A 24,149-nucleotide genomic window follows, 5' to 3' on the forward strand; every position below is an offset into this window, starting at 1 on the left:
ACTTAAAAGTATAATTTAAGTTAAATATTAAAAATTATTGTGTGTATGACTTAAAACTGCAGGATTTACAATAGATGGCGTATCTTTTGAACGTGGTTTTTGTTGTTAATAACTTAGATGTCATTTTGAAGGGTACATATCTATAATTTATTCTCACTTAGTTATTGAACATTATAGTGTAAACAACAAAGTTTTTTTGCCTCGAAAATATAGAATTTTGTGCCAACAAAGCGTTATATGTGGGAAGTTTTTTTTTTTTAATTTAAACTCTATTAAAGAAATTAATTGCAGCACTGAATCATAACTTGCGATGAAAAACGGATCCGTTAGGATAATCCGAAGCGTAAGAGATCGTATGTGAAGCTAGGCCAATCAGCAGAATCGACAGCAAAGCCAAATATCCTTGTCGCTAAAGTAATGGTCTGTTATAAGCTGCTGAAATCTGGCGAGACCATCACAGAGAACCTGTACCGAACGGAATTGTTTCGTTTGAAGCGAACATTGTCGGTCCAATTTATGGCGTTATATACACACAGTCTCAAAAATTAGTAAACACCACAAGTTATTTGATTTTTTTTAAGATAATGAAAATCCTAAAATCTATCCTTTGATTAACATTTAAAGTTTCGGTTTATTGGAGATTGGGCTGAATAATAGATTCGGTTGTGTAATAATGATTATAAAGATTTTCATGATCTTAAAAATATAAAAAAAGTCTTTATTAGATATTCATATCTATTGTATTAAATGGTATAACAACATTTAATTTTACAAAAAGTAGTAAAGTAGTAATCAAAATTCTTACCCCCATATTCATAAACAGTTTTTAAATTATCAAAGATTTATAAAACAAAATTTCCATACAAAATTTGATTTATAAACCTTTGATAAATTTAAAAATAGTTTATGAATAAGGTCTTTAGTTTATTAAGTATCCCTAGCAGTGTTTGACGAATTATATTTTTGGGAAGGGCCGTGAAAACACTCCGAATGGGGTCACTTCCGTAATGGTCTCTAACGGACCATTACGAAATATATGACTGAGCAATGTTTGCTGAAATGATTATTGTTTATAGACGAATGGTTATATTTTTCACAACGGCTACGATTATCTGTTTTTGTGAATACATATTCTCATTTTCGGAAGGTTTTGTAAAATCCAGACTTTGTTTTAGAGAACTTTGCAAGAATAATAATAATAGATCCAGGATTTTGGCAATAAAATTTAGTAGGTATAGTTTTCATATTATTTTGCTAAAACACAGTGAAGTAATATTATAAACTTAAAAAAACAGATTATTGAAAATCTCTATAGAAAAATTAACATCAGAAATGTCATACATCCTGGCCGGCACTGATACATACAATGATTGTAACAGGTTACGCCACCATTTTTCCCACATTAATGTTATACTCTCAGAACTGCCCGGCCAAAAGTACTACACTTTTTATTTGAGGTTATGTCGAATAAGGAAAAGTCTTACATTCTACAATTGGTATGTGTTGGGATAAAGTCTCAAGGCTAGTTAAGAAAATACTCCTTAGATGAATGACATGAACAGATGGGTATAATAATCAGCTTGGGAATACATATAGACTCACCTTGAAAACTGCAACTTGTAAACTTGGCTTTGTAATATCGCACGCAATTCAATAATTATAAATTTGACTTTTTCACTAATAACTTTATAATATGATTGCTTTGACCTTAAATCACTAATAACTCAATAACTTATGATTGCTTTTACCTTAAATGCTTCTTCAATTTATTGCAAGCTATCTTCTTTTTTTTTCTTTTTTCAATGACTTAACGAAAATTTTTTTTACACTTTAACAAAAACTTTGATTGCTTTTATTTACATTTTTTTTCTTTCGCTTTATTTAAATTTAAAAACTTATTGATTAACTTATTTAATAAAGCTTTATACTTTTCTAAACCATTTATTTTAAATAGCACTGATCACAATATAACATAAATAATTAACTTTTTATAAAACTTTCTGATTTTTTCACAAACGCTGCCGGCACCGAAGGTAAATAAAGTAAAACTGAGAATATTACGCCTAAAAGAGCGCAATGGTACTAGATTTACTAAGTGTTGAATTGTTGTTGTAAAAATTGTAAATGATTAATGGAACATTCAAAGGAGAAACGGAAACATTGTACAAAATTGTAATAGTTTAACGAACTAAAAACAAAACAAACGGAACATGAATGGAATTAAAATGATATCAATTTTGAAACAAAGGAACACAAAAAAATATTGTATTGATATTAAATTAATATGTATTAAATATATTTCAATTTCACAGAATCCAATAAATCTCAGATTAAAAAAACTTTATAAATCCAACTGTAACAACAATATAAAGCAGATTTACGCACGATTTTGTACATTTTTTTTGTTTTGTTTTTGTCGGGTTAAGGTTAAGTTTTTTTCAAATTTGAGTACAGACTTGCTTGTACACGGCAAGTTGGATTGTTTTTTCATTCATGTTTTTGAAACGAATAACAGACTTGCACAACTAAATTGCCTAGTATGAAAAAGGACTTAGGGTATTCATTTCTGATTTTTTTACACTTTTACACAAAAAAATCTTAGGTTCATTTTAAAAAATGCAAATTTTTTTTACACTTTTACACTATTAAAAAAAATCAGAGTGTAATTTTCAATTTTTGTTGAAATATGTAAAACTACACACAAAAAAATAATCGAGGCTATATTAACTAAGCTTGCATAGGTAATTTCTTTTTATATGAGACTGAAAAACTAAGTTTTATTATCTATGCCAATAGGTAATTCATACACTTTACCTAAAAACTATGTTAAAATAACTATTGGAATTAGTAATTTGATGTTTGGTATCTTCTTCGATGTTGTTTTTGTTTATTTTATTGTCAATTGAAAATATTTTTGGTGCAAAAGGGTATGTATGAAATTATCTAAAATTTTAGTTATATTAACTAAGAAACTTTGCAAATGCCATTCTACCCTTGCGCTTAGTTAAATTTATACCATATTTTTAGGAAATATAACCTATGGATTTTTTTGTGTGTAGTTAAGTTTGTTTGAGACTTTAAAACTATCTTACATAATGCTGGGTATACACGATACTATTTTTCGTACTAATCGTAGTATGAGTTGAAGTACGATTTTGTGATAGACGTTACTACAAATCGTACTATTTCCTTTGAAAAAAATGACAAGTAATAAAAATATCACAAAAATCAAAAATTTTAGATTTTCATACTTCGTTAGTACGACAACATTATACACGTTACTAATTTCATACTTATACGATTTATCGTACGACTTATCGTAACGTGTATACCTAGCATAAAAAAGAATAAAAACAAATTGAATGATGAAAAAATATTTAAATTCACTTTGGATAATACTTTATTTACCAAAAAAAAAAATAACTAATTCCATTGTGAATTAATTCAAAATGAATAAATATTTGAATAAAATCCAAAATAATTTTAGAATGGTTGTATGGAATGAATTGCTAACATATTTTCATTCTGAATTAATATCTTAATAAATTAAAGGCTTTTACTTAGGCAGTTTTTAATTCCTTATTAATTTTTTGGTATATAAAACATTATCAGCCCAATTATGAATAAAAAATTTCGCGGGAGTTTGTTCCCCGGGAGTTGTATCCCATTGAATTTGAATAAGAAAAATGAGAAAAGGGGAAAAACTCCCGGGCTGTTGTCAATTATTTTTATTGAGAATGAAAATTGATTTCAAACCTAATTCAAGTGCTGATTTTTATTAAACACTGATATTGACTTGTGGCCGAATATATTCATTAGCAGGCCTTAAATGTTTATTTTCAAAATTTTAACAAATATTTTTAATTTCGACCAACATAGCATATATATAATTTTCTTTACTTCTTCTTTTCACCTTCAACAATCTCCGCAGGAGGGTTAGCATTACGGAAATTAGGGAATTGTTCCCAAGGGGCAGACAAATCGAATTTTCTAAATTCTTGAGCCAACTCCAAAGGTTCACAGACAACACGTTTCTTCTCATCGTCATAACGTAACTAAAAACAAATGCACATTAATAACAAAACCTATTAAATATATTAAAGAAAATCCCTAGTTTACCTCAACATAACCAGATAAAGGAAAGTCACGACGTTGTGGGTGTCCTTCGAAACCATAATCGGTAAGAATACGACGTAAATCGGGATGGTTGGCGAAGAATACACCATACATATCATAGATTTCACGCTCATACCAGTTAGCAGCCTTGAAGACTTCATTGCAAGAGTCCAACGGAGTCAACTCATCGGTGTAGGTTTTGACACGAATGCGAGAGTTGTAACGCAATGAAAGAATATTGTAGATAACCTCGAAACGATATTTACGTGTAGGTACATCCATACCGGCAATATCTATAAGATTACTAAACTGTGCCTGATGATGATCCTTCAAGAATTGCAGTACTGGTACAACACCTTCGGGAGCGATAAGAACTTCCAATTCATCGCCAGCCGTCAGTTGTACTTTCTGCACATATTTGGGCATACATTCGGCCACATAACGACCGAAATCCGATAGGCTAGTACGCGCAGCCTCATCTGGTTTACGAATTGTGGCTACAATATGAAAACAAAAGCTTTATTTATTTATTTGCCGTTACCTAAATACACAGATCTTATTTAATTCTTACGTTTGTCTGCTTTTTGTCCATCGGCAGCAGAACTGGCTAAACGCATTGCACCAACATTTGTAGCAGCAGATGACATACCTTTAATGACAAATTTTGTTGTAATTTTTTATTGTTATTGAATTAATCTACCTACCATTTTTAACACCAACTTGTGTAATCAATTTTAAGCCAAAATTTCTGATTAAGGCTGCCATTATGTACAATTATTTCAGGATTTGTCGTAGTCCCTCCTGAATCGTGCAAAATTTTTCTTCCCTTTTGACAGTTTATGTAATATGGTTGTTATAATTCTTGTTCTTGTTTAACAGCTGTGTATACATGGTTGTGTTTTAATTGGCCAGTGTTGTATTTAAAATAATAAATTCATACAAAAAATTAAACAGTACTTATGGCTGCTTTAGACGATAAGACTTTACGTACGACTTTTGGGACATTTACACAAAAAAATTACACACTCGTATGTGTTATTTTTTTGAAGTAATTTTTTGTCTGATTTTTTCGAGTTTCCGCTCTATGTTTCTCTATGACCGTAACTGTTATGAGCATAGAGAAACATAGAGCGGAAACTAAAAAAACACTAAAACAAAAAATTACGAGTGTTGTTTTTGTTTGCACATAGTTTTTTACTAATCTCAATCTCACCACTTAGGTTTTTGACAACTGAGTTAGGTCTTTGACAGGAAAGTTTCCGATTAAGGTACATTTGGTTATGAGTATTATGTAAATTATTTTATATACAGGATAAACATATTTTGTACATATGAATTATTAGACATGATATCGTCCCCTTAATAAAACAATAGTGTATAATTTTTTGCAATTTCGAAATAATTGAGTTTAAAATTTTTGTGTTTGTAGACATCTGGAACAAAAGTAATATTTCAATTGATCTCTTAACCCACTTTGTGGAAGTAGAATTAATAATGGTGTATATTCTTATACACTATTGTTTTATTGATGGGACGATATATATTAAAAATCGTTTAGCAGAATTCTAGATCTCCAACTATCATGATTAAGTAGATATAAACTTTGTAATTACATGTTAAAGATATTGGGGGATGTCTAAATCATCTCCTTATATCGATCTGATCAAAAATATATAAATTTTGTTTCATTTAACATAATTCTGATAAATTCGAAGGACTTTAATATTATTCTACAAAAACTAAAAAGTTTTAGGTGATTTTTATATTTTGTTTTGAAAAAATAAAAATGGTAGATTGGTTTTTATTTTTGTTTGAATGAATTGTAATTGCTGAGTAAGTTTTATTCAATAAATTATCAAATAATATTCAAAAATAAATAATTATTTTTTTTTTGTTTTTATTATAAAAAAAATTTTATTGAACAATCATATAGATAGTTACGAGAAATATTATGGTGTATATAAAGGCATTTTCTTCATACTGATTTTTTTGAGTTAAAAATTGCATAAATAACTATTGTTTTCGGTATCTGCTTACATAAAAAAGTACATACAATTTCAAAATTATTTCTTTTTAAAGTTTGTTTCATTAAAATAATATTCAACTTTATAGATTTTTATTCGTCTGTTCATCTTTTATATTTAGGGCGAAGTTTACAATTCTTCTATGAACTTTTCATTATGATTAATTCCACAAATTATATTCGTACCTTTTGTATAAGCCCACGCCATGCGTTTCGATGTCCAATATATGCCAATTTGACCTTTTCTGTCAATTGTTATTGCCCCTGCTGTACCGATTAAACGTTCAGTCATTTCTTTGCAGGCATCTTCCGTGGCCTGTTGTGCTGTCTTTTTTTCATATCGGATTTTCGATAGAATTTGTTGAGCTAAATTAAAACGCATAATGGTCTCTCCATGACCGGTAGTTGATACACCCCCAATCGAGTTATCGGCATACGTACCACAACCCAAAAGTGGAGTATCTCCAATGCGACCTGGTACTTTTCCAGTAATACCTCCCGTTGAGGTGGCAACTGCTATGTTACCCTTACTATCTATAGCTACGGCTCCAACTGTACCGGGCTCACCAGGAACATCCAGTTCTGTTCTAGCATATGTAGTATCTAAACCTTTAGCTTGTAAGTTTTTAAATTCGTTTAACGCCAGAAGAGCGTCCTTCGTAACCAAAGAACCATCTAAAATAAAGATGACCCATTAATAAATCCAACGAGTTGCTATAATTATTTCATGCTTACCTTCCAATTGCTCAAAACCTTGTTCCAATGCAAATTTTTGTGCAGCAGTTCCTCCCAAAAACGAGTGTTTAGTTTTTTCCATTACACATCTCGCCACTGATATTGGATGTAAAATATCATGCAAAAGTGTTACACAGCCAGCTTTAAGCTCAGCACCATCCATAATACTGGCTTCAACTTCTGCTTTTTCTTCGAGATTTAAACAAGCACCATAGCCAGCATTAAAGTTCCCATTGCATTCCATTTCTCGAACGGCAGCCTCAACTGCATCCAATGCATTACCGTCTTCCCCACTTGAAGGCCATAAATGCTCTTTTGCAGATCGTAAAGCCTGTTTCATACCATCCAATTTTCCGTCTACCCTAGCATCTGTGATATCTCCCGCTCCACCGTGTACAAGTAAAATTGCTTCCATTACAATAATAGGATGAGAATAATATAATATTGTACTATTTTTCTACGATGTTCGCAATTTTATATATTTTTTTTATTTTTTGATCAGCTGCTTGTTCACAACTGGATTCTTCTTTATTGCACTTATATCTTTTAAATTGTTCTTGTTTACAAAGCTTCATACTTTGTGCCTTCTTATCATTTGTTTTTTATTTTTAATACGTTTATGAATAAATTTATAAATGTGTGTATACTAGACTGCTCCAAAAAAAAATCATACGTATAATTCATCCTTGTATTGCAAAAACATGTTCTACTAATAATGGGATGATTACGTTAATAGCTTTATAAAATACCATTTTTAAGGACTTCTATGAGATCAGTTTTGTGATGGAAATTGATTTTGAAAAGGGAATGATTTGAATACGAAAAAGAATGTGATGGATTTATTGTTTTCGTTTTGTAAATTGTTTAAACGGTATTTTTGGTTTAAATTTTATTTTTGAAACTTTTTATTTAATTTGTATCACATTCACACATTATTAGAATACATCCGAACAGAGAACTGTATTCCATTTCTGTCTCGATCAGTTTAAATACTCTTTAGCAAATTGTACATATACCAGCAGTCCGATAGCAACCAATACCAGCCTATTTGCCCTGCGACTAATGAGGCCCTCCCGGTAAGTAATTTGTATCAAATTCTTCAAAAAGTTTCCATTGTACTAGGCATAGAGCGGAAACTCTCCTGTCAAAGACCTAACTCAGTTGTCAGAAACCTAAGCGATGACAATTCCGTCTCGTCTCTATGTTACCCTATGGTACTAGGGTTCAATAGACAAATCAAAAATACGAATTTTTCGATTTTTGAATGAATGATTTTCGAAAAATTCGACTTTAATATTTTTTGAATAGTCACTATTCGATTTTTTTCTGTTTGTCGACTTTTATGGGTAATGTTTGACCTTTTTCCGAACAAAAAATCGATTTCGACAATCGAATAATCGTACATTTTTATATACAATGAACACAATCAAAATAATTGTTCAACTCTGTTTTTCCATAAATTTAAAATGGTTCCTCCCCGTTTAACCGCCGTTAACAATTATTAAAAAGTATGTGGACTGTTGAACTATTTTCAGTTTCTATAGTTCGTAAAATAATCCAATTACGCTTAAAATTGCAAATGATGAATAAACAATGAATACGAGCCCGTAAAGATGCTAAAAATATCGAATAAAGCATTTTATAAAATCGAAACTTTTTTATTTTCGATAAACTTTGTCAGCTAAATATAAAGCTATGCAGTGCCAAAAAGGCCGATTATTAGATTCTGACTGAATATTCGGATTTTGCCAATAATCGGTATTTGGTAAAAGTAAGTTTTTTTTGGAAATATTAATATGTACATACTAAATCATTTTCGATATTGATGGCTTAATATAAAAACGCCTAACTCGTTAGTCATATATCATAATTAGCCAAAAAAATCTCAACTTAAAAAAACACGAGTTAGGGCCTTTTTATATTAAGCCATCGATATATAGATTTTTATGTTTATACTAGCTGTCCCGGCAAACGTTGTTCTGCCATATCTCACACAAATGAAGACTCCCACTTTAATAGTGCTACACATATGCAATAATAAATTTTTACTTTGTTTGGGAGGTGGCATGCCCATTGTTCCTATATAGGTCAATTGTGATTCTAAAACATCCAGGGACCCACTCAAACACACACAACAAATTTCATCGAAATCGTCCCAGCCGTTAAGGAGCAGTTTAGTTACTAACACACGTACAGAAGAATTATATATATAAAGAAGAAGATTATAAATATTTGATCGGTATTAATACTGTAAAAAAAAGTAAATACTATGGTCACTTTTATATTTCAAATGATTAATATTTTGTAAATTCGTTTTAATATATTAGCTGTGAAATAAATTTTCAAATTGTACAAAATGAGTCATGGGTGTACCACTGTACTTTTTAAGATCAAATTGTACCAATAAAAGTACAATTGTGCCAATTTTGTTTTTCTTTTAGATATTCCTAACAAAAACAATACTTATTAATAACTTATAAATGTATCAAAAAATGCACGTCATTTTAAAGCGTTTTCTTTTCAAACCCAGTTTTCTTTCCAAACCCATTAAAAGATGTAAAGTCAGACAAAAAGTGACTGAGTTACAGGTCGATAAGTTAACGAACATCAATGAAAACGGCTTTTATAGAATAACTTCTGAATTTTTAGACACAATTTGTAATGTACTCAGCAAGACGTATAACCCACACTGGATCGTTTTCCAATTTTTTTTCCATCGTAGCACCTTGTAACCAAAAACGCATTTTAAAATACTTTTTTTAGTTTCAGGGCTTAATTCTTTGTTAATGCATATTTTTATATGTCAATATTTTAAAATGTAGATTGTGTTTTATTTATTTCTGTTTTTAGTGCATATTACTGGATATTTTTCGATTTACAGTGCATGAAAATCTGCCCATGTTCCATATTATCTTTATACCGACCATATACAAGTACCAACACACAAATATATGTTTAACGATATTGCAAATTTATCATATGGAAGAATTGTCATCAAGACATGACACTGAAAATGCAAAATATGTAATTAATTGTTTAATTTAAAAATATTTAAAATTTGACTGTTCTTATTAATTTACAGTTTTGTTTATCAACAGAAAAAAGTACTATAAAATACAACTCTGTTAAAATGTACATTTGAGACACCATTTCATTTTCGAAGCGTTGCGTAGTTTTTTTCACGACCCAATTTTATTTCATTCTCCCTTTTGCAAAGAAATACTAGAAACGCGTACGAACAGGAAATTCATATTCCATTTTCAATAAAACGGGGAATTAAAATAAAAACAATTAGAAATTAAAACAAAATAAACAAAAAATTCCATTTGAATCGTTTGTTTTTGTATTGAAAAATACAAAATATTTTTCGAACATAAATAAATTGTTTGTGTAGTGTAGTGTAGTGTGGAAAAATGAACAATTTAAAGTGGATGGGCCATTCGGCCACAATATTAGATATACACAAAAATCTACGAGCCGATTTGAAGAGTTGTGAAGTGACTTTGGTGGCTAAGGGACACTGTGTTAAGGCCCATCGTTTTGTTTTATCATCGTGTAGTGATTTACTACGTTGCCTTCTAACGGATGTGCCCATTGGCCAGGAATGTTGTGTAATGGTGCCCGATATAAAAGGCCATTTGTTGGACAATGTATTGGCGTTTATATATTTGGGAGAATGTTCCTTATCCTCCACAAATTTGTCCGAGTTTTTGGAAGCTATCAATATATTGGGCATTAAAAGTGCCATCAGTTTTGAGTGTAATACAAATGCTTTGCAGACAGCTCAAAATAGCAGTCAGAACAGCATCGCACTAGATAGTAGTAACACAATCATGGCAGCTGCAACTAGTTCATTGGCTAGTCGGCAAGTGACTGTGGGGAGTTCTACCGAAACCTTGCATCAAGAAGAAATAATTGAAACACAAAGTATAATGCATAGCGATGCTCATAATAACAGCACAAGTACTGCAAATAGTACTGGCGCTACAAGAGAACTAGACTTTTTGGATGTGTATCATGAACCTCAACATAAAATTACCTATTCCATTGAACATGTTCCAGGGTCTACGGCTGGTAATGAATTTATTTTAACCGAAAACTCTGGCACTTTCACGCTAACACACAGTGGTAAATTGGAACCGTCTTCATCACCGGAAGAGTCCTCTAATATGGAAGTTACGGAAGATGAAGGCTGTGAATCCCACATAATAGAGGAATACAGTAGTGGCGATGAACCTTTAATCCATATAGGTGAAACTGCACAAGAACATCATAGTGTAACAGTTGTGCAGTCAACACCGCAACAACATCAGCCACAACAACAACCAACAACACCCCTTGTTACAACTGCAACCACTTCGATACTACAATTAAAACCAAAAATGAAAAGTATCAAGCTAAAACATCAGCCATCTACTCAACAGATTATAGCCAAAATGGAACAACTTCCTGAAGATACAGCGCACGACGATCCCATATCGATTTTGCAAGCATCTAATGAAAGTTTTACGCTGCTCAAAGATGCCACCATGATGTCCCCAAGTAATAATAGTCACGACGAGTCCACAGATTTTTCAATGCACAACTCGAGCACATCGGCTGCCGATTTGGCCTATCAGGCAATGATCAATGAGGGCTTGTCTTTACCAAAAGCTGCCGTTAAATTTAATGTTTCCAAAGCAGAGCTCTGGCGTCGTGTGCGTAGTACGGGCGTTGAACAGCTCAACAAATCAATTAAGTTGGATCCTGACAAGATCGATGTAATAGAACTGGCCAGCAAGGCAGTCATAAATGAGGGCTTATCACTTCAAAAAGCCGCCATACGCTATGACATCTCGAAAACGGTGCTCTGGCGCAGGGTTCGAAAACATCCGCAATATATGAAGACAGCTCGAGAAAATCCAATTATATCAAAGGCATACGAACGTTTAAAATCTGGAGAATCTCTTAAGAGCATATCACAAGATCTAGATATACCCATGTCAACTTTGCATCGACATAAGGTGCGACTGTCGCAAACTGGTCAGCTGCCTGACTTTGTAACGTGCAAAAAACGCGACAGCATGTCCAAAGATGATCTTAAATTAAAACTTGCGAAAGCAGTGCATGCCTGCGTACATGAAGGTATGTCCCAAAATCATGCCGCTAATTTATTTCAAATCTCCAAAAGCACATTGTGGCGTCATCTGCAAAAACGTGTAGCCGAAGCTGAGGCAGCCGAGACTGAGTCTATGGGTGATGAGGATGAAATTAAGCAAGAAGTCATTCTTTCGTAATCTGTATTTGAATTTAGATAAACTACATAATTTTTTTTTATTTCTGTTATATTGTAAGTATTTTTTAACGATCTCGAGAATTTGATTAATAATTTTCATTTTCTGCATTTTAATATCTACAATAAATTTTAAATTTAACAACATAGTTGAGGCTTAGAAAATATTTACTCTTTAAGTGGTTTCGAAAAAATATATTCTCTAACTAAAATCATGCAAATAGTTTAATGTTGAACATATTTTAGCACTGAATATATTTTTTGAGTAGTGACTGTTTTGCCTTAAGAGACCTAAAGCTACCATTACACTATCTGAATCTAATCATTTTGAAGAATGTTCAAAACCATTTTATTCAGAAGATTCACCTTATCTCTACATTTAAGAGTTTTTCAGCTGATAAACAGATAGACCGCATCTCGTTCTTTAATTCAGATGAGAACTGAGGTGGTGTAAATGTACATTTGGCAATAAAATATAAATACATTTATTACTAAGATTGATTTATTATTTTCTTATTCATACATAATTAGTATAAGTAAAATGCATAATCAATTTGTTTTATTATCAAACTAGTTTACAATGACACAAATTGTAATAGAAATAGTGTAAGATGTGAATTTTTGAACATACTATATGAGTTTAAATAGTATGTAAGCGTTAATTTATTATTGTGAAGTCTGTAAATAATTTTTAATTTAATTACTTTTATTTTTACTATTAACATAAATACATATTTACCCCTTAAACAAAATAAAACGAAAATGATTCGAAGTAGTATTTCTTTTAAGAATAAATGTAGTGCCGCAACAATCGTATGCCTATTGAGGAAATTTTTCCGTTCGGGAATGAGTGTATGGCCAGGACGATACTTCAAAGCAATACGATAATAATACTTTAAGGATATTTAAAATATTGCTTTGATGATGTTCTTTTAAATTATAAGAAAATATATTGTGAATATTAATTTTAATTAGCTTAAGATTTAATATTAAATTTTAAAAATAAATTAAAACGTATTATATTAATAAATATAAAAGATTTAATAAAATTTAAATGTATTTTTTTCTATTTTAAAGCGAGAAAATATTTACTAGTATTCTGTGCTAACTAATAACAATCTGCCCTATTTTTTAGTATTTATTTCGGTAATGGAAACTTAGCGGCACTTTGGACAGGATAAAATGTTTATTTATGTATAGACTTTTATTGATATTTAACCAAAACAAAAACGAATTGGTTTTTGAAAAATCAAATTAAAAAAAATAACAAATCGGTTACAGAGCAGCTTTGGGGGTTTTCTTGACATTTACTTACCAATACAACTTCTATTCTATTTTGTTTAACAAAATCCAAAATTTTTCATTTATGAAACATTGTTTTTATATCCCGAGTGGTAAGGATATATGTACATAAGTTCGTCATTCCATTTGTAATTTCCACATTTATCTTTTGAGACCCAGACCCAATGAATACAAATTCATGACCTGACGTACTTCAAATTTTGGTGAAAACCAATGAATTTAACATTAACGTGTTTTTTAAATCTAGATTTTTTACCTAAATATGATATATGAGCAGCGGACCATTTATCAAAATAAACGAAAGTCTGGGCTTACTAAAAAAACACGAGTAATGGCCTTTCTATATTAAGGTAACGATTTTCACAAAACGTTATTTCACAAAATCAAAAAATATGGATGTATTTAAGATGTTTGTAAAGTATGACTTCCATTATTTTTTGGTGGGTAGAGGAGCTCCAAAATAACTTGCTATTTAAATCGGGAAAAATAACCCACCACAAATGGCTGAGATATGAGGAAAAAACCAGGACATCCTCGATTTTTGCCTATTTTATATCTATATCTGGATTACTAAGTCATTAATATAGACAATATGGATATCTAATGATAGATATTTTTAAGTCTTTTGCAACGACGTACATATATGTATAAGGCCATAGGGAATATTTTATAACCCGAATTTTTTTTCCACCAAAAACATTTTTTTTCATACATTTTTTTTCACTAAAAAATTTAAAAAAAAAAAAATTTAAATAAATTAAGGCCCTAATTTTGTAAATCACGTCACCAAAGTGATGTTTATGTGCAAAGCAAAAACAACATTTCACACATTTTAAAAATTTGTTTTTGTTTTGTGTACACAATTTTCAAATTATGAAAGGCAAATCAACGCTTGAATTTTTGTGCGTTTGTTTGGTTCACAATTTGTACATAAAACAAAAACAAATTTTTGAAATGTGTGAATTGTTGTTTTTGCTTTGCACATAAATATCACTTTGGTGACGTGATTTACAAAATTAGGGCCTAAAAAAAAATTGACAAAAAAATTTTGGTCATACATTTTTTTTCCACTAAAAAATTTTTAAATTAAAAAAAAATATTTACGTAAAAATATTTAATATATTAAATATAGCTCTCTTACTTGTTTTCATCAATATTTTTTTCCAAATTTTATTTTGCGATACTATTTGATAACGAATGCGGTAATTCGGACACTGATGGATAACGAATTTTAAATAAAATGTAAAAAACCGGGGAGTCTAAACAATGGTTTTCGTCTACACTATTTCCAATTATATTTCAGAAGTTTCGAATATTATTTCAGAAATTGTATTACATTTTTTCTTAGTGAAACAGCTTTGTCATTCAAAATTTATTTGTTTGGAAAAATTTAATTTTTGTTAAAATGAACACAAGAAAAAAATTCTACCAAAATTTGCATTTTTAACATAATTTTTCATTTTTCCAACCAAAAAATGTTTAAATGAATATCTTGCAATCGTTTAGGGCTACCGAATTATTTCCAAAATAAAATATTTCTAAAATGTTTCGAGATTAAATACAACATTGCTCGCATTTATATTATTTGAGATTATGGCATTTATTATAATTTGGCTATCGAATTTTTTCCCGATATGAAAGCTCTTTCGATAACAAATGAGATTATACGGCTACAGAGTTCCATAAAACCTGAGTGTAATTTGAATCATATTAGGCCCTTAGGGCTTGACTCTGAATAAATGAAATAAATAAAAAAAAGCATTCCCAAAAAAATCTAACTCTAATATTTTTTTTTATTTGATAGGGGTGATACACCCCTATCGCGAATTAATAATTTACATGAAATATGTTCCCTTTTCCCATTTTTCGTTCATAAACTTTGTTCACATGAACAAATTCCCCATGTTGTGAAATTTTTAGACGAAATTTGGAAAACAATAACAGCTGTTACTCAATCAACTATTGTGAATGAAAAATTTAGGGGAATATTACGATAGCAATTTTCCCTTCGAGGGAAATGGATATTTCTTGGGAACATAAATTTCACATGTTTTCCACGATAGGGGAGTATGAAAAATTGAGTGAATCAATTATATCGTCTTTGCCATAATTTGTTTACCATTTCGAAATAATTGAGTTTAAAATTTTTGTATTAGTAGACATCTGGAACAAAAGTAATCAGCCCTATCGCGAATCAATATTTCACATGAAATGTTTTCCTTTTTTCTTTCATCAACTTTGTTCACGTGAAAAAATTCCCCTTGTTGTGAAATTTTTAGATGGAATTTTGTAAACAATAAACAGCTGTTACGAACAAAATCAACTATTGTGAATGTAAAGTTCATCGTGATATTCCCGATAGCAATATTCCCTTCGAGTGAAATGAATATTTTATGGGAACAAAATTTCACATGTTATTGCCGATAGGGGTGAATACTTCAATTGATCTTTTGACCCACTTTGTGGAAGTAGAATTTCACAAAATTTTGACCACATATTGAATCAAATGTGTAGATGTGTATTATGCAATAATGGTGTATGACGATATACATATGTGTCCAATTCACAATTGGTGTCGTAGCGTTGTATGTCGTAATTTTTGTATTAATATTTTGTTTCGATAAATTTCGTTTGAAAATTATTTATGACACAACTTACAACGCTACGACACCAAATGTGAATTGGACAATAGAATACTTTAATGAAATGAAAACATCATTGATTAGAGAACCGTTTCAAGGAAGGGGTAATGACCCTCCCTTACTGGATAAATTCATAAGTTCTGCAACTAGTTGTGGAACTATTACAGGCCCCTATTATGAGTTGCATTCGACAAATGATATTCGTTGGCTATCGAATATCGACTATTGAATGTAAAATTCGTATTATAAGTTGGCATCGCTGTCGAAAATTTAGGCCCTAATTTTGTAAATCACGTCACCAAAGTGACATTTATGTGCAAAGCAAAAACAACATTTAACACATTTCAAAAATTTGTTTTTGTTTTATGTACAAATTCTGAACCAAACAAACGCACAAAAATTCAAGCGTTGATTTGCCTTTCATAATTTGAAAATTATGTACACAAAACAAAAACAAATTTTTAAAATGTGTGGAATGTTGTTTTTGCTTTGCACATAAATATCACTTTGGTGACGTGATTTATAAAATTAGGGCCTTAGTTGTGCATCGAATTTTTCAACGAACACAATTTTGCTTTCGACACTGTAAATAAAATTAAAAAAATTGTTGAAAATGTAAGTATTTGGAATTTTATTTGTTTTTGGTGGACCAAATACCACTAACTGAAATATTTTCGTTAATTTTATGCAGGTCTAAGGTTGTAAGCAACGAATGTGCGCCATAATACCAAATAACAATTCGTTCGATCAGCTATTTCGACTACAGTCGAAAATCGTATTTAATTCATAATAGGCACCACAGTTTTTCCTGAGTTGCTTCAGTTTACTAAAAATATTTAGTGTTTATAGTCTTATGTTATAAAAATAAAACAAATATTTATGTTGCTGTTTTTTTCTGTTTGGTTTTTTGCGTTTTTTATTGATTTTTTTTTGTATTTTATTATTAAAAACTAATAATCAAAAGCAAATACTTAATTTTGGTAGAAATAATGATATTAAATTATTTTACATGTAGTATTATAACACAGAATATATATTTGTTTTTTTTTTTAATTATTATTTGTATAATTAGGCTTAATATTAAATAACATTTAGTATTATTTTAGTGGTAATTAATTACTTTTTTTATATACGTTTAAGTATTTGCTTTGTAATTCAATTGTTTTTTTTTAACGATTTCGATTTTATTTTTCTTTATCTGACGACAGTTTTCTTTCTAACTCTGTTTCATTTAATTTTTTTTTCTTGTTTAGTATAAATTGTAACCTAGTTTTTTATATTAAGCTGATCTTAAAGTTAATTATTTTTTATTTATATATATGTGTGTATATATAATTATTTTATATTTTAAAGTGTTTTTAGTTTATGTTTTAAATGTATTTTTATATGTATGTATATATAAATATTTAATAATAAATATTATTAATTTCATTAAATTTAACTTAAGTTTTTAGTTTATTTCGTGTTTATATTACAGAATTATTGTTATTGTTTTATTATTAATATTTTCTTTTCTTTTTTTAATATTCGTTTATTTTCTAATATTGTTTTTGTTGTTAAATTATGTTTTCTTTACCATTTTGTTTATTTTGAATTGTTTAATAAGCTTTACTTAAAATTAAATAAGATGTATTTTAAATATATGCAAGTATGTATTTTTGTTTTCGTTTTACATTTAGGTAAAAGAATTCTCATATATTTAATTTATATTTACCAATTATAACTATTGTTTAGTTAATTTATTAATTAATTAATTAGTTTATATACTAAACAATTTAATGAATAATGTTATTGTTATTTAAGTTATAATTATAGGTTTTTTTTTGTATTAATTTATTTATGTATGTGTTTAGTAATTTTAAATTGTAGTTTGGTACAATATATTTTTATGTTTGTGTTTTTAGGTTATAATTTCAATTTATTTGTATGTTTTGTTTTTATGTATTTTGTTTTTGTTGTTTTATAAAGATAACAATTATAAATATGTTAACAATGTGCGTAATATTTTAAATCAAACATAATATTTATAAAAATAACAAAACAATAACCGAAATTCGATATAAAAAATCGCCTAAATGATGACTTTGTTTAATTACATTATAAAGCAAATAAAAATATGCTTTACAATTATTTTTAAATCTGGAAAAAAATAAAAAAAAGAACAAAAATTAATGGATGAATGAAAACAAGTTTAATTTAAAAGATAAAATAAAAATTGTTAACAAATTAATATTAAACATAAGAATTCTTTATATTAGATTAGAAACCTTCATATTTCTACAATATATTACTGTTTTGATGCATTGTAATGGAAATGTAATGGCATAGGAGATTTTTAGCGAATTTTACATATATAACATGTCTCTGAAAGGATTTTTGGACTAACATATTCGTTATTTTGGCCACCTAATAATATTAAATATTTTGTTAATAAATTAATTATTCTGCCTTAGTGACAAAATAAATCGTATCAGGCCTGTCACACATACATACGTCGCAGTTCTGTAAATCGAGTTATTTCAAAAACGAATAACTGACAAATTTATGTTTTTTAATTCGCACAATTTTTTTACATTGAAACAGATTTATTTACTCAAAGGTAAAACGAGTAAAACATGTGAATTATCAAAACACCAAAATATGTAAATTCGTTTTAAAATCGAAAATGTTACTCGGATTCGATTTACAGAACGGGGAATATTGTTCGGAATGGTTTCAATTTCATAGTTATTATTCCCATGGATTTTGTTTCAGCTCCTTCAGATTCAATTCAATTTAATTTTATATATAAACACATACACTATTTTTTTTATAACATGAATTGGAGACAGATCTTCAAATTAATCAATTCAATCTTAATTTAGAAATAAAACATTCAGCAATTCATTCCATTAAACCATTTCCATCATAACAAAATTTAGCTTCATTTAAAGGCTTTTATTTGAATAAAATTCTTTCATTGTTGAATTAATCCATCCTTCAATGGTTAAATGTTTGTTAATTCTAATCTAACATAAAAAAATTAATGAAAATATTTTTTTTTTTTTATTCAATGTTTTTGTTTTGCTTTTAATCATTTGCAAAATGAATTGAAAAACAATTTACTGAACCTTTTTTGTAATAGATTTGAATTGAAGAAAAATTTAATCATTCAGTTAATTGAAATATTAAACTATTTTGTAATGTATTTGAATTAAAGAAAATTTTAATGATTCAATAAAATTTAAATGATTAATTCTTAAAGGAATGAATTCAATACTTTTGAAATAATATGGAAGTATGCATAGGAATTAATTCATAATGAATTGTTTAATGGATTGCGGTTAAGAGAAATCATTTTATTTGATTTTGAAAATTGAATTAAGAATTAATCGAACCTTTGAATTGAGGTTATGTGAAAATGACAATGAAGAACAATTTGGAGGACAAACAAATATTACTAATGCGAGTTAACTAAAGACTTTTTAGATTGGTTGGCATATTTGTCGAGATAAAGTAAGGTTATGTTATAAAGTCTATTCTAATTACAGAACTAGTAAAATACAAGTGTAAGAAGATAGAAAAGGTATATCAATGAAAAGTTAAATGAACTAAAATAGTTGTTAAACTAGTTCGGTCAAAAACTACACACAACTTATATGTATGTATATCTCATTCTATATGAACGATTTATGAAGGTTTTCAATCTAATTTAAATAAAAAAAAACAAGATAATATATCTTAAAATTAATTAACATAAAAACAACTAAAGAATATTACATTTGAAATAGATAGGCGGCATTTCCAATTTAATGTAATTTCAAGAATAATACATATATTTTAATTTCGTTAATTTAATTTAGTTTAGATTAATTATTATTTTTTATTTTTGTTGTTTATTCTTTTCCATTAAATTTTGTTCAAAATTCACATACATATACATACACATATTATTTATATACAAAATACACATATTGACTACATATATATTATTTTAAAAATTAAAAAATATTTATTTTAAGGCATAAAATATACATACATATATGTATAAACTACTGGTGTTTTCTAGTAAATTTTAGTTTTGAAAAAGTAAAACAAATAATTATGTATTCAAATCCAGATACTAGTATGTAATACAACCAATTAATTTAAAAGTAAAAAATAATTTTGTTTGTATACTTTTAGGTTTATTAAAGGAATTCGTTAGTGAAGCATGCTTATTAAGAATTTTTTTTTTTTGTTAAAGTCAATGAGAAATAGTAAAACATAATTAATGTTAATACATAGTTTTTATTTACATACATATTTATCTTATTTTACATTTTTTGTTTATAGGCACTTTTAGCAATTAGAATTTTTGTATTTTTTTTTTGTTTTATCGAAAAAAAATAAAATAAATTTTGTTAACTGCAAAATAGCTTTTTAAAGCCTGGTTTCACAAAAGATTTTTCTGTTAGTTTAATATTAAAAAGAGTTTGAAATGTTATAAGCCTATTTTTTGTTGTTGTTTTTTAATTAGAGTATTTAAAAAAACAATGTAAACATTTAATATAGTTTATTGTTCTTTGAGTCAGTGCTATGTTTTCATGGTTTCTATCGTTTGTTATTTTAATAAAAAATAATAATTTATGGTGATTTAATTTTTTACTTATAGAAAGAAAGGATCACAGTCTTCAAGCTCATAACACTTCTTTATTTAAAAATAAAGAAAAGAAGATAATAAGAAGCAAAATTGCAATTAAAAACAACTATTAATGTTAAAAATGGAATTTTTAAACAGGACTAAACAACACTAATTACATTTTCACTTCAAGTTAGCAACGACCTTTTTCAGAATGTCCCAATGGTAACAAGCGAGATTTCGTATTCTCAAAATTGCAAGGTCATGAATTACAGGATTCGGTATAAAAAATACTTAAATATGTAGGTTATAATTAAGAATGTATAGAGAGACTATGTATTCTAAAAAAAAATCCTCATATTTTGTTTAAATGAAATTATGAAACATTTATTGTTGGGTTAAATTTTTTAATTCCAAACTAATCAAATCACTGTGCATAATCGTCATGTTCGGTTAATCAAGTCGGTCTTTTTTAAAAACGAGTAATTTTTAAAGGTGTTCAGCTGCATTGAATATAATTTATTCATTGTTCAATTCATAATAAAATGAATTTTTTGTTAATTCAAATCTAATTAAAATATTTGTCCTACATTTAAATTGGTTTTTTATTGGCTTTTAATCATTTACCAAATGTGTATATTTGAAATGAATGAATTTTTAATTAATTCTTTTGTATCTTTGCGCACAATTTATTACATTCAAACTGTTTTTTTTTTATGCGGAAGTAGAAAGAGTAACTGAAGTGTTTTCTATTTACACCTGGATTTTCTTATCTTTAAGGTATTTCAGATGTCAATATACTTTGCATAAAAATACTATGGAAATATGGGCGTGTCTATCGTCTATTACTTTGAATTATTTATGAAGTTAATGATTTTATAAAATATGCCAACATTTATAAAATTTTCTTGTATTACTTAACTACAAACATATTTTAACATTAATATTTCATAACCCTTTCTTAGGCCCTATTAATTAATGAAAAATTAGGTTTAACACAAAGGGACCTACTGCTTGGACCCAAATGAGCTGCTCTCTTTCCTGGCTCCACTATGCTGCTGCCTATGAACCTTAGCATTAATTTAATTATTTTTTGGTGGATTATTTAGTTCAGTTTTTAAACCTATATCCAAATGCTGTATTTCTTGAAGTATTTTAACAATAGTGTGTAAAATTTTTGGACAATTTTTATAGATGTAATCCAGTAATGAAATGCTCCCTTGTTAACTAACGATTTGCTATAAAATAAACATTTTCATTTTGAAGTATGTTATTTCATACACTTAAGCTAATTTTTAGTTTATGTTTCCACTGATTATTTAGGCCCTTATTTTTCAATATTTAGAATGTAATCAAATTAGAAAGCTTTATTTAGCTGTTCCATATCGTAAATAGCATACATATAGCTAATATTACACTCGTTTCAACATTGATGCCCATTTACACACATTTATTGGAGAGTCAAGTAACATAAGGTACAAGTAATCTATTTTAGAGTAAATTGTCGAAAAGAAGTAATGGTCTGTATTAAATTTTCAAGTCAGTCTATTGTTTATACTTATAAGACCAAATACTCACCACAAGTAATATCGTGTCAGGTCAGTTTCTATATTACTTGAGCTTAGAGTTGCTATAAAAAAAACATTTTTAAACATGTCTAACTCCGGTTATTATGTGGGTATACAATCTTTTTAAACATGATATTTTGTGGTGGTACACAATTACTGGAATTTGAGATTTGATTTTATGTCTGGGTGTCACATAATAGGTGAAAACTATTAATGTTCTAACATTTTTGCATAAAACATCAAATTCTTTCGAAATTGGTTTTTGGTTCATTACGTCTCACAACTTGTTGTACTTTTGACTTTAACGTGTCAGGAGGACACAACTACCAAGTTAGCAAGCACTAAGAACATATCGACACCTAAAATTCCTAACAACATAATATAATTTCAAGAAATTTGGAAGATATGGGAAAAACCACTGCGAAATGATAAATAAATGTAAACATAATTTTTCCTATTTCATATTTTAAAGTTTTTCATCACTATCAATTAAACATTTAATTTTGGTATTTTTGTTATTACATTAATTTGCATTTTATGTGACATATGTATGTTCTAAATTTCAGAAAAATTGGACATTATGAAAAGGTCGTTATAATCTGAAGATTTTCCAAAGTACACGAGAAATATCAATCTATGTATTTATATTTTCTCAGATATTTTTGAGGAAAGACCAAATAACACATACACACATCCACGAAAGTGAGTAAACACCAGTGACTTATTTGATTTTTTTAAGATAATGAAAATCATTATAATCCAACTTAAATTATCTTAAAAAATATCAAATAATTTGTGCAACCCCTATTAGGAGTTGCATTCGACAAACGATATTCGTTGGCTATCGAATATCGACTATTGAATGTAAAATTCGTATTATAAGTTGGCATCGCTGTCGAAAATTTAGTTGTGCATCGAATTTTTCAAAGAAAACAATTTTGCTTCGACACTGCAAATAAAATTAAAAAAAATTGTTGAAAATGTAAGTATTTGTAATTTTATTTGTTTTTGGTGGACCAAATACCACTAACTGAAATATTTTCGTTAATTTTATGCAGGTCTAAGGTTGTAAGCAACAAATGTGCGCCATAATACTAAATTACCGCATTCGTGATCGAATGAGCTATCGTATCGAAAAATGATTTCGTTATCAAAATTATGATAAAATGTACTAAATTGTTTGCTCGATATCGAATGCCATAATCTCAAATAAGAAAATTACGATCAATTTTACTCTATATCGAATGCGGTAATTCGGCCCCAGCATTCGAATTTAGTTCATAATAGGCACCTTAGTTTGGAACATATTTTTGAAGTGTACAGAACAAGTAAGTATAGGTGGATTTCCCGGTAAAAATTCATAAATTCACCTTAATATGAACAAAGCTGTAAAATAGTACCATAGTGTCGAACCACTATTTAGATAAATGAGCATTAAATGGAGATTTTACTGCACATTAAAAATCGAACACACTAACTAATGTATAGTTTATTGGGTCTCAGATGAATATGACTCTGTGTTATATACGGAATTCTCGACAAGTGTTTTGGTGTTAGGTATAAAAACAACAAAATTTATAGGAAAAATAATACGAATAATTAGTTGAGGTGAAAAAAATAGAAATTTGTTTTCAATAGTTCTTTTAAGGTACGTTTCTATAAGAAAATTATATAATTTTATTTGTTTTTTTAATAAATGTTTGATCTTCACACAATATATGTATATGTTTTATTTATTAAATGATTTAGTATTAATGACTATTTTAATGAAAAAATATATGTAATTTACAATACGAGAAAGAAACTTTTAATATTATTTTCTAATATACCTATACATGTATTTTATTTTAATTTGTGTAAAGATGGTACAAAGTTGACAAAACTATCTAAG

The 24,149-nt window shown here is 28.3% G+C and overlaps 4 protein-coding genes across 4 annotated transcripts in view; 1 reads left to right on the plus strand and 3 right to left on the minus strand.

Moving 5' to 3' along the window:
* Nucleotides 1-3,791: 3,791 nt before the first annotated feature.
* ND-30 (NADH:ubiquinone oxidoreductase core subunit S3) lies at nucleotides 3,792-4,977 on the minus strand. Its single transcript, XM_065506378.1, has 4 exons — nucleotides 4,821-4,977; nucleotides 4,688-4,765; nucleotides 4,120-4,613; nucleotides 3,792-4,055 (listed from the first exon to the last, which is right to left on the minus strand). Exons 1-4 carry the CDS (start codon nucleotides 4,879-4,881, stop codon nucleotides 3,897-3,899), a joined length of 792 nt encoding a protein of 263 aa, XP_065362450.1. The 5' UTR covers nucleotides 4,882-4,977; the 3' UTR covers nucleotides 3,792-3,896.
* Nucleotides 4,978-5,996: 1,019 nt separating this feature from the next.
* Nucleotides 5,997-7,385, minus strand: LOC135955945 (probable isoaspartyl peptidase/L-asparaginase CG7860). The gene is made up of 2 exons (XM_065506377.1): nucleotides 6,875-7,385; nucleotides 5,997-6,814 (listed from the first exon to the last, which is right to left on the minus strand). Exons 1-2 carry the CDS (start codon nucleotides 7,287-7,289, stop codon nucleotides 6,270-6,272), a joined length of 960 nt encoding a protein of 319 aa, XP_065362449.1. The 5' UTR covers nucleotides 7,290-7,385; the 3' UTR covers nucleotides 5,997-6,269.
* Nucleotides 7,386-10,094: 2,709 nt separating this feature from the next.
* LOC135955943 (uncharacterized) lies at nucleotides 10,095-13,201 on the plus strand. Its single transcript, XM_065506375.1, has one exon. The coding sequence runs from the start codon at nucleotides 10,288-10,290 to the stop codon at nucleotides 12,148-12,150; it is 1,863 nt and encodes a 620-aa protein (XP_065362447.1). The 5' UTR covers nucleotides 10,095-10,287; the 3' UTR covers nucleotides 12,151-13,201.
* Nucleotides 13,202-17,126: 3,925 nt separating this feature from the next.
* Nucleotides 17,127-24,149, minus strand: part of Larp4B (La-related protein 4B) — a 39,689-nt gene continuing 32,666 nt past the window's right edge. Inside the window, exon 13 of the transcript XR_010576213.1 lies at nucleotides 17,127-18,229. The gene's annotated coding sequence lies outside the window, so the exon portion shown is untranslated. The remainder of the gene's footprint in view (nucleotides 18,230-24,149) is intronic.

This window comes from Calliphora vicina, chromosome 3, assembly GCF_958450345.1.
Source record: "Calliphora vicina chromosome 3, idCalVici1.1, whole genome shotgun sequence".
In the NCBI taxonomy this organism is placed as follows: Eukaryota; Metazoa; Arthropoda; class Insecta; order Diptera; family Calliphoridae; genus Calliphora; species Calliphora vicina.

What these genes read in the sequence shown, in the direction of transcription:
- ND-30 (XM_065506378.1), bottom strand. Translation starts at nt 4,881, where the DNA reads ATGGCAGCCTTAATCAGAAATTTTGGCTTAAAATTGATTACACAAGTT. An exon ending in TGGACAAAAAGCAGACAAAC is followed by an intron (nt 4,614 to 4,687) that starts GTAAGAATTAAA and finishes TTCATATTGTAG; the next exon opens with CCACAATTCGTAAACCAGAT. An exon ending in CTTTATCTGGTTATGTTGAG is followed by an intron (nt 4,056 to 4,119) that starts GTAAACTAGGGA and finishes ATTTGTTTTTAG; the next exon opens with TTACGTTATGACGATGAGAA.
- LOC135955945 (XM_065506377.1), bottom strand. Translation starts at nt 7,289, where the DNA reads ATGGAAGCAATTTTACTTGTACACGGTGGAGCGGGAGATATCACAGAT. An exon ending in AGGTTTTGAGCAATTGGAAG is followed by an intron (nt 6,815 to 6,874) that starts GTAAGCATGAAA and finishes TCTTTATTTTAG; the next exon opens with ATGGTTCTTTGGTTACGAAG.
- LOC135955943 (XM_065506375.1), top strand. Translation starts at nt 10,288, where the DNA reads ATGAACAATTTAAAGTGGATGGGCCATTCGGCCACAATATTAGATATA.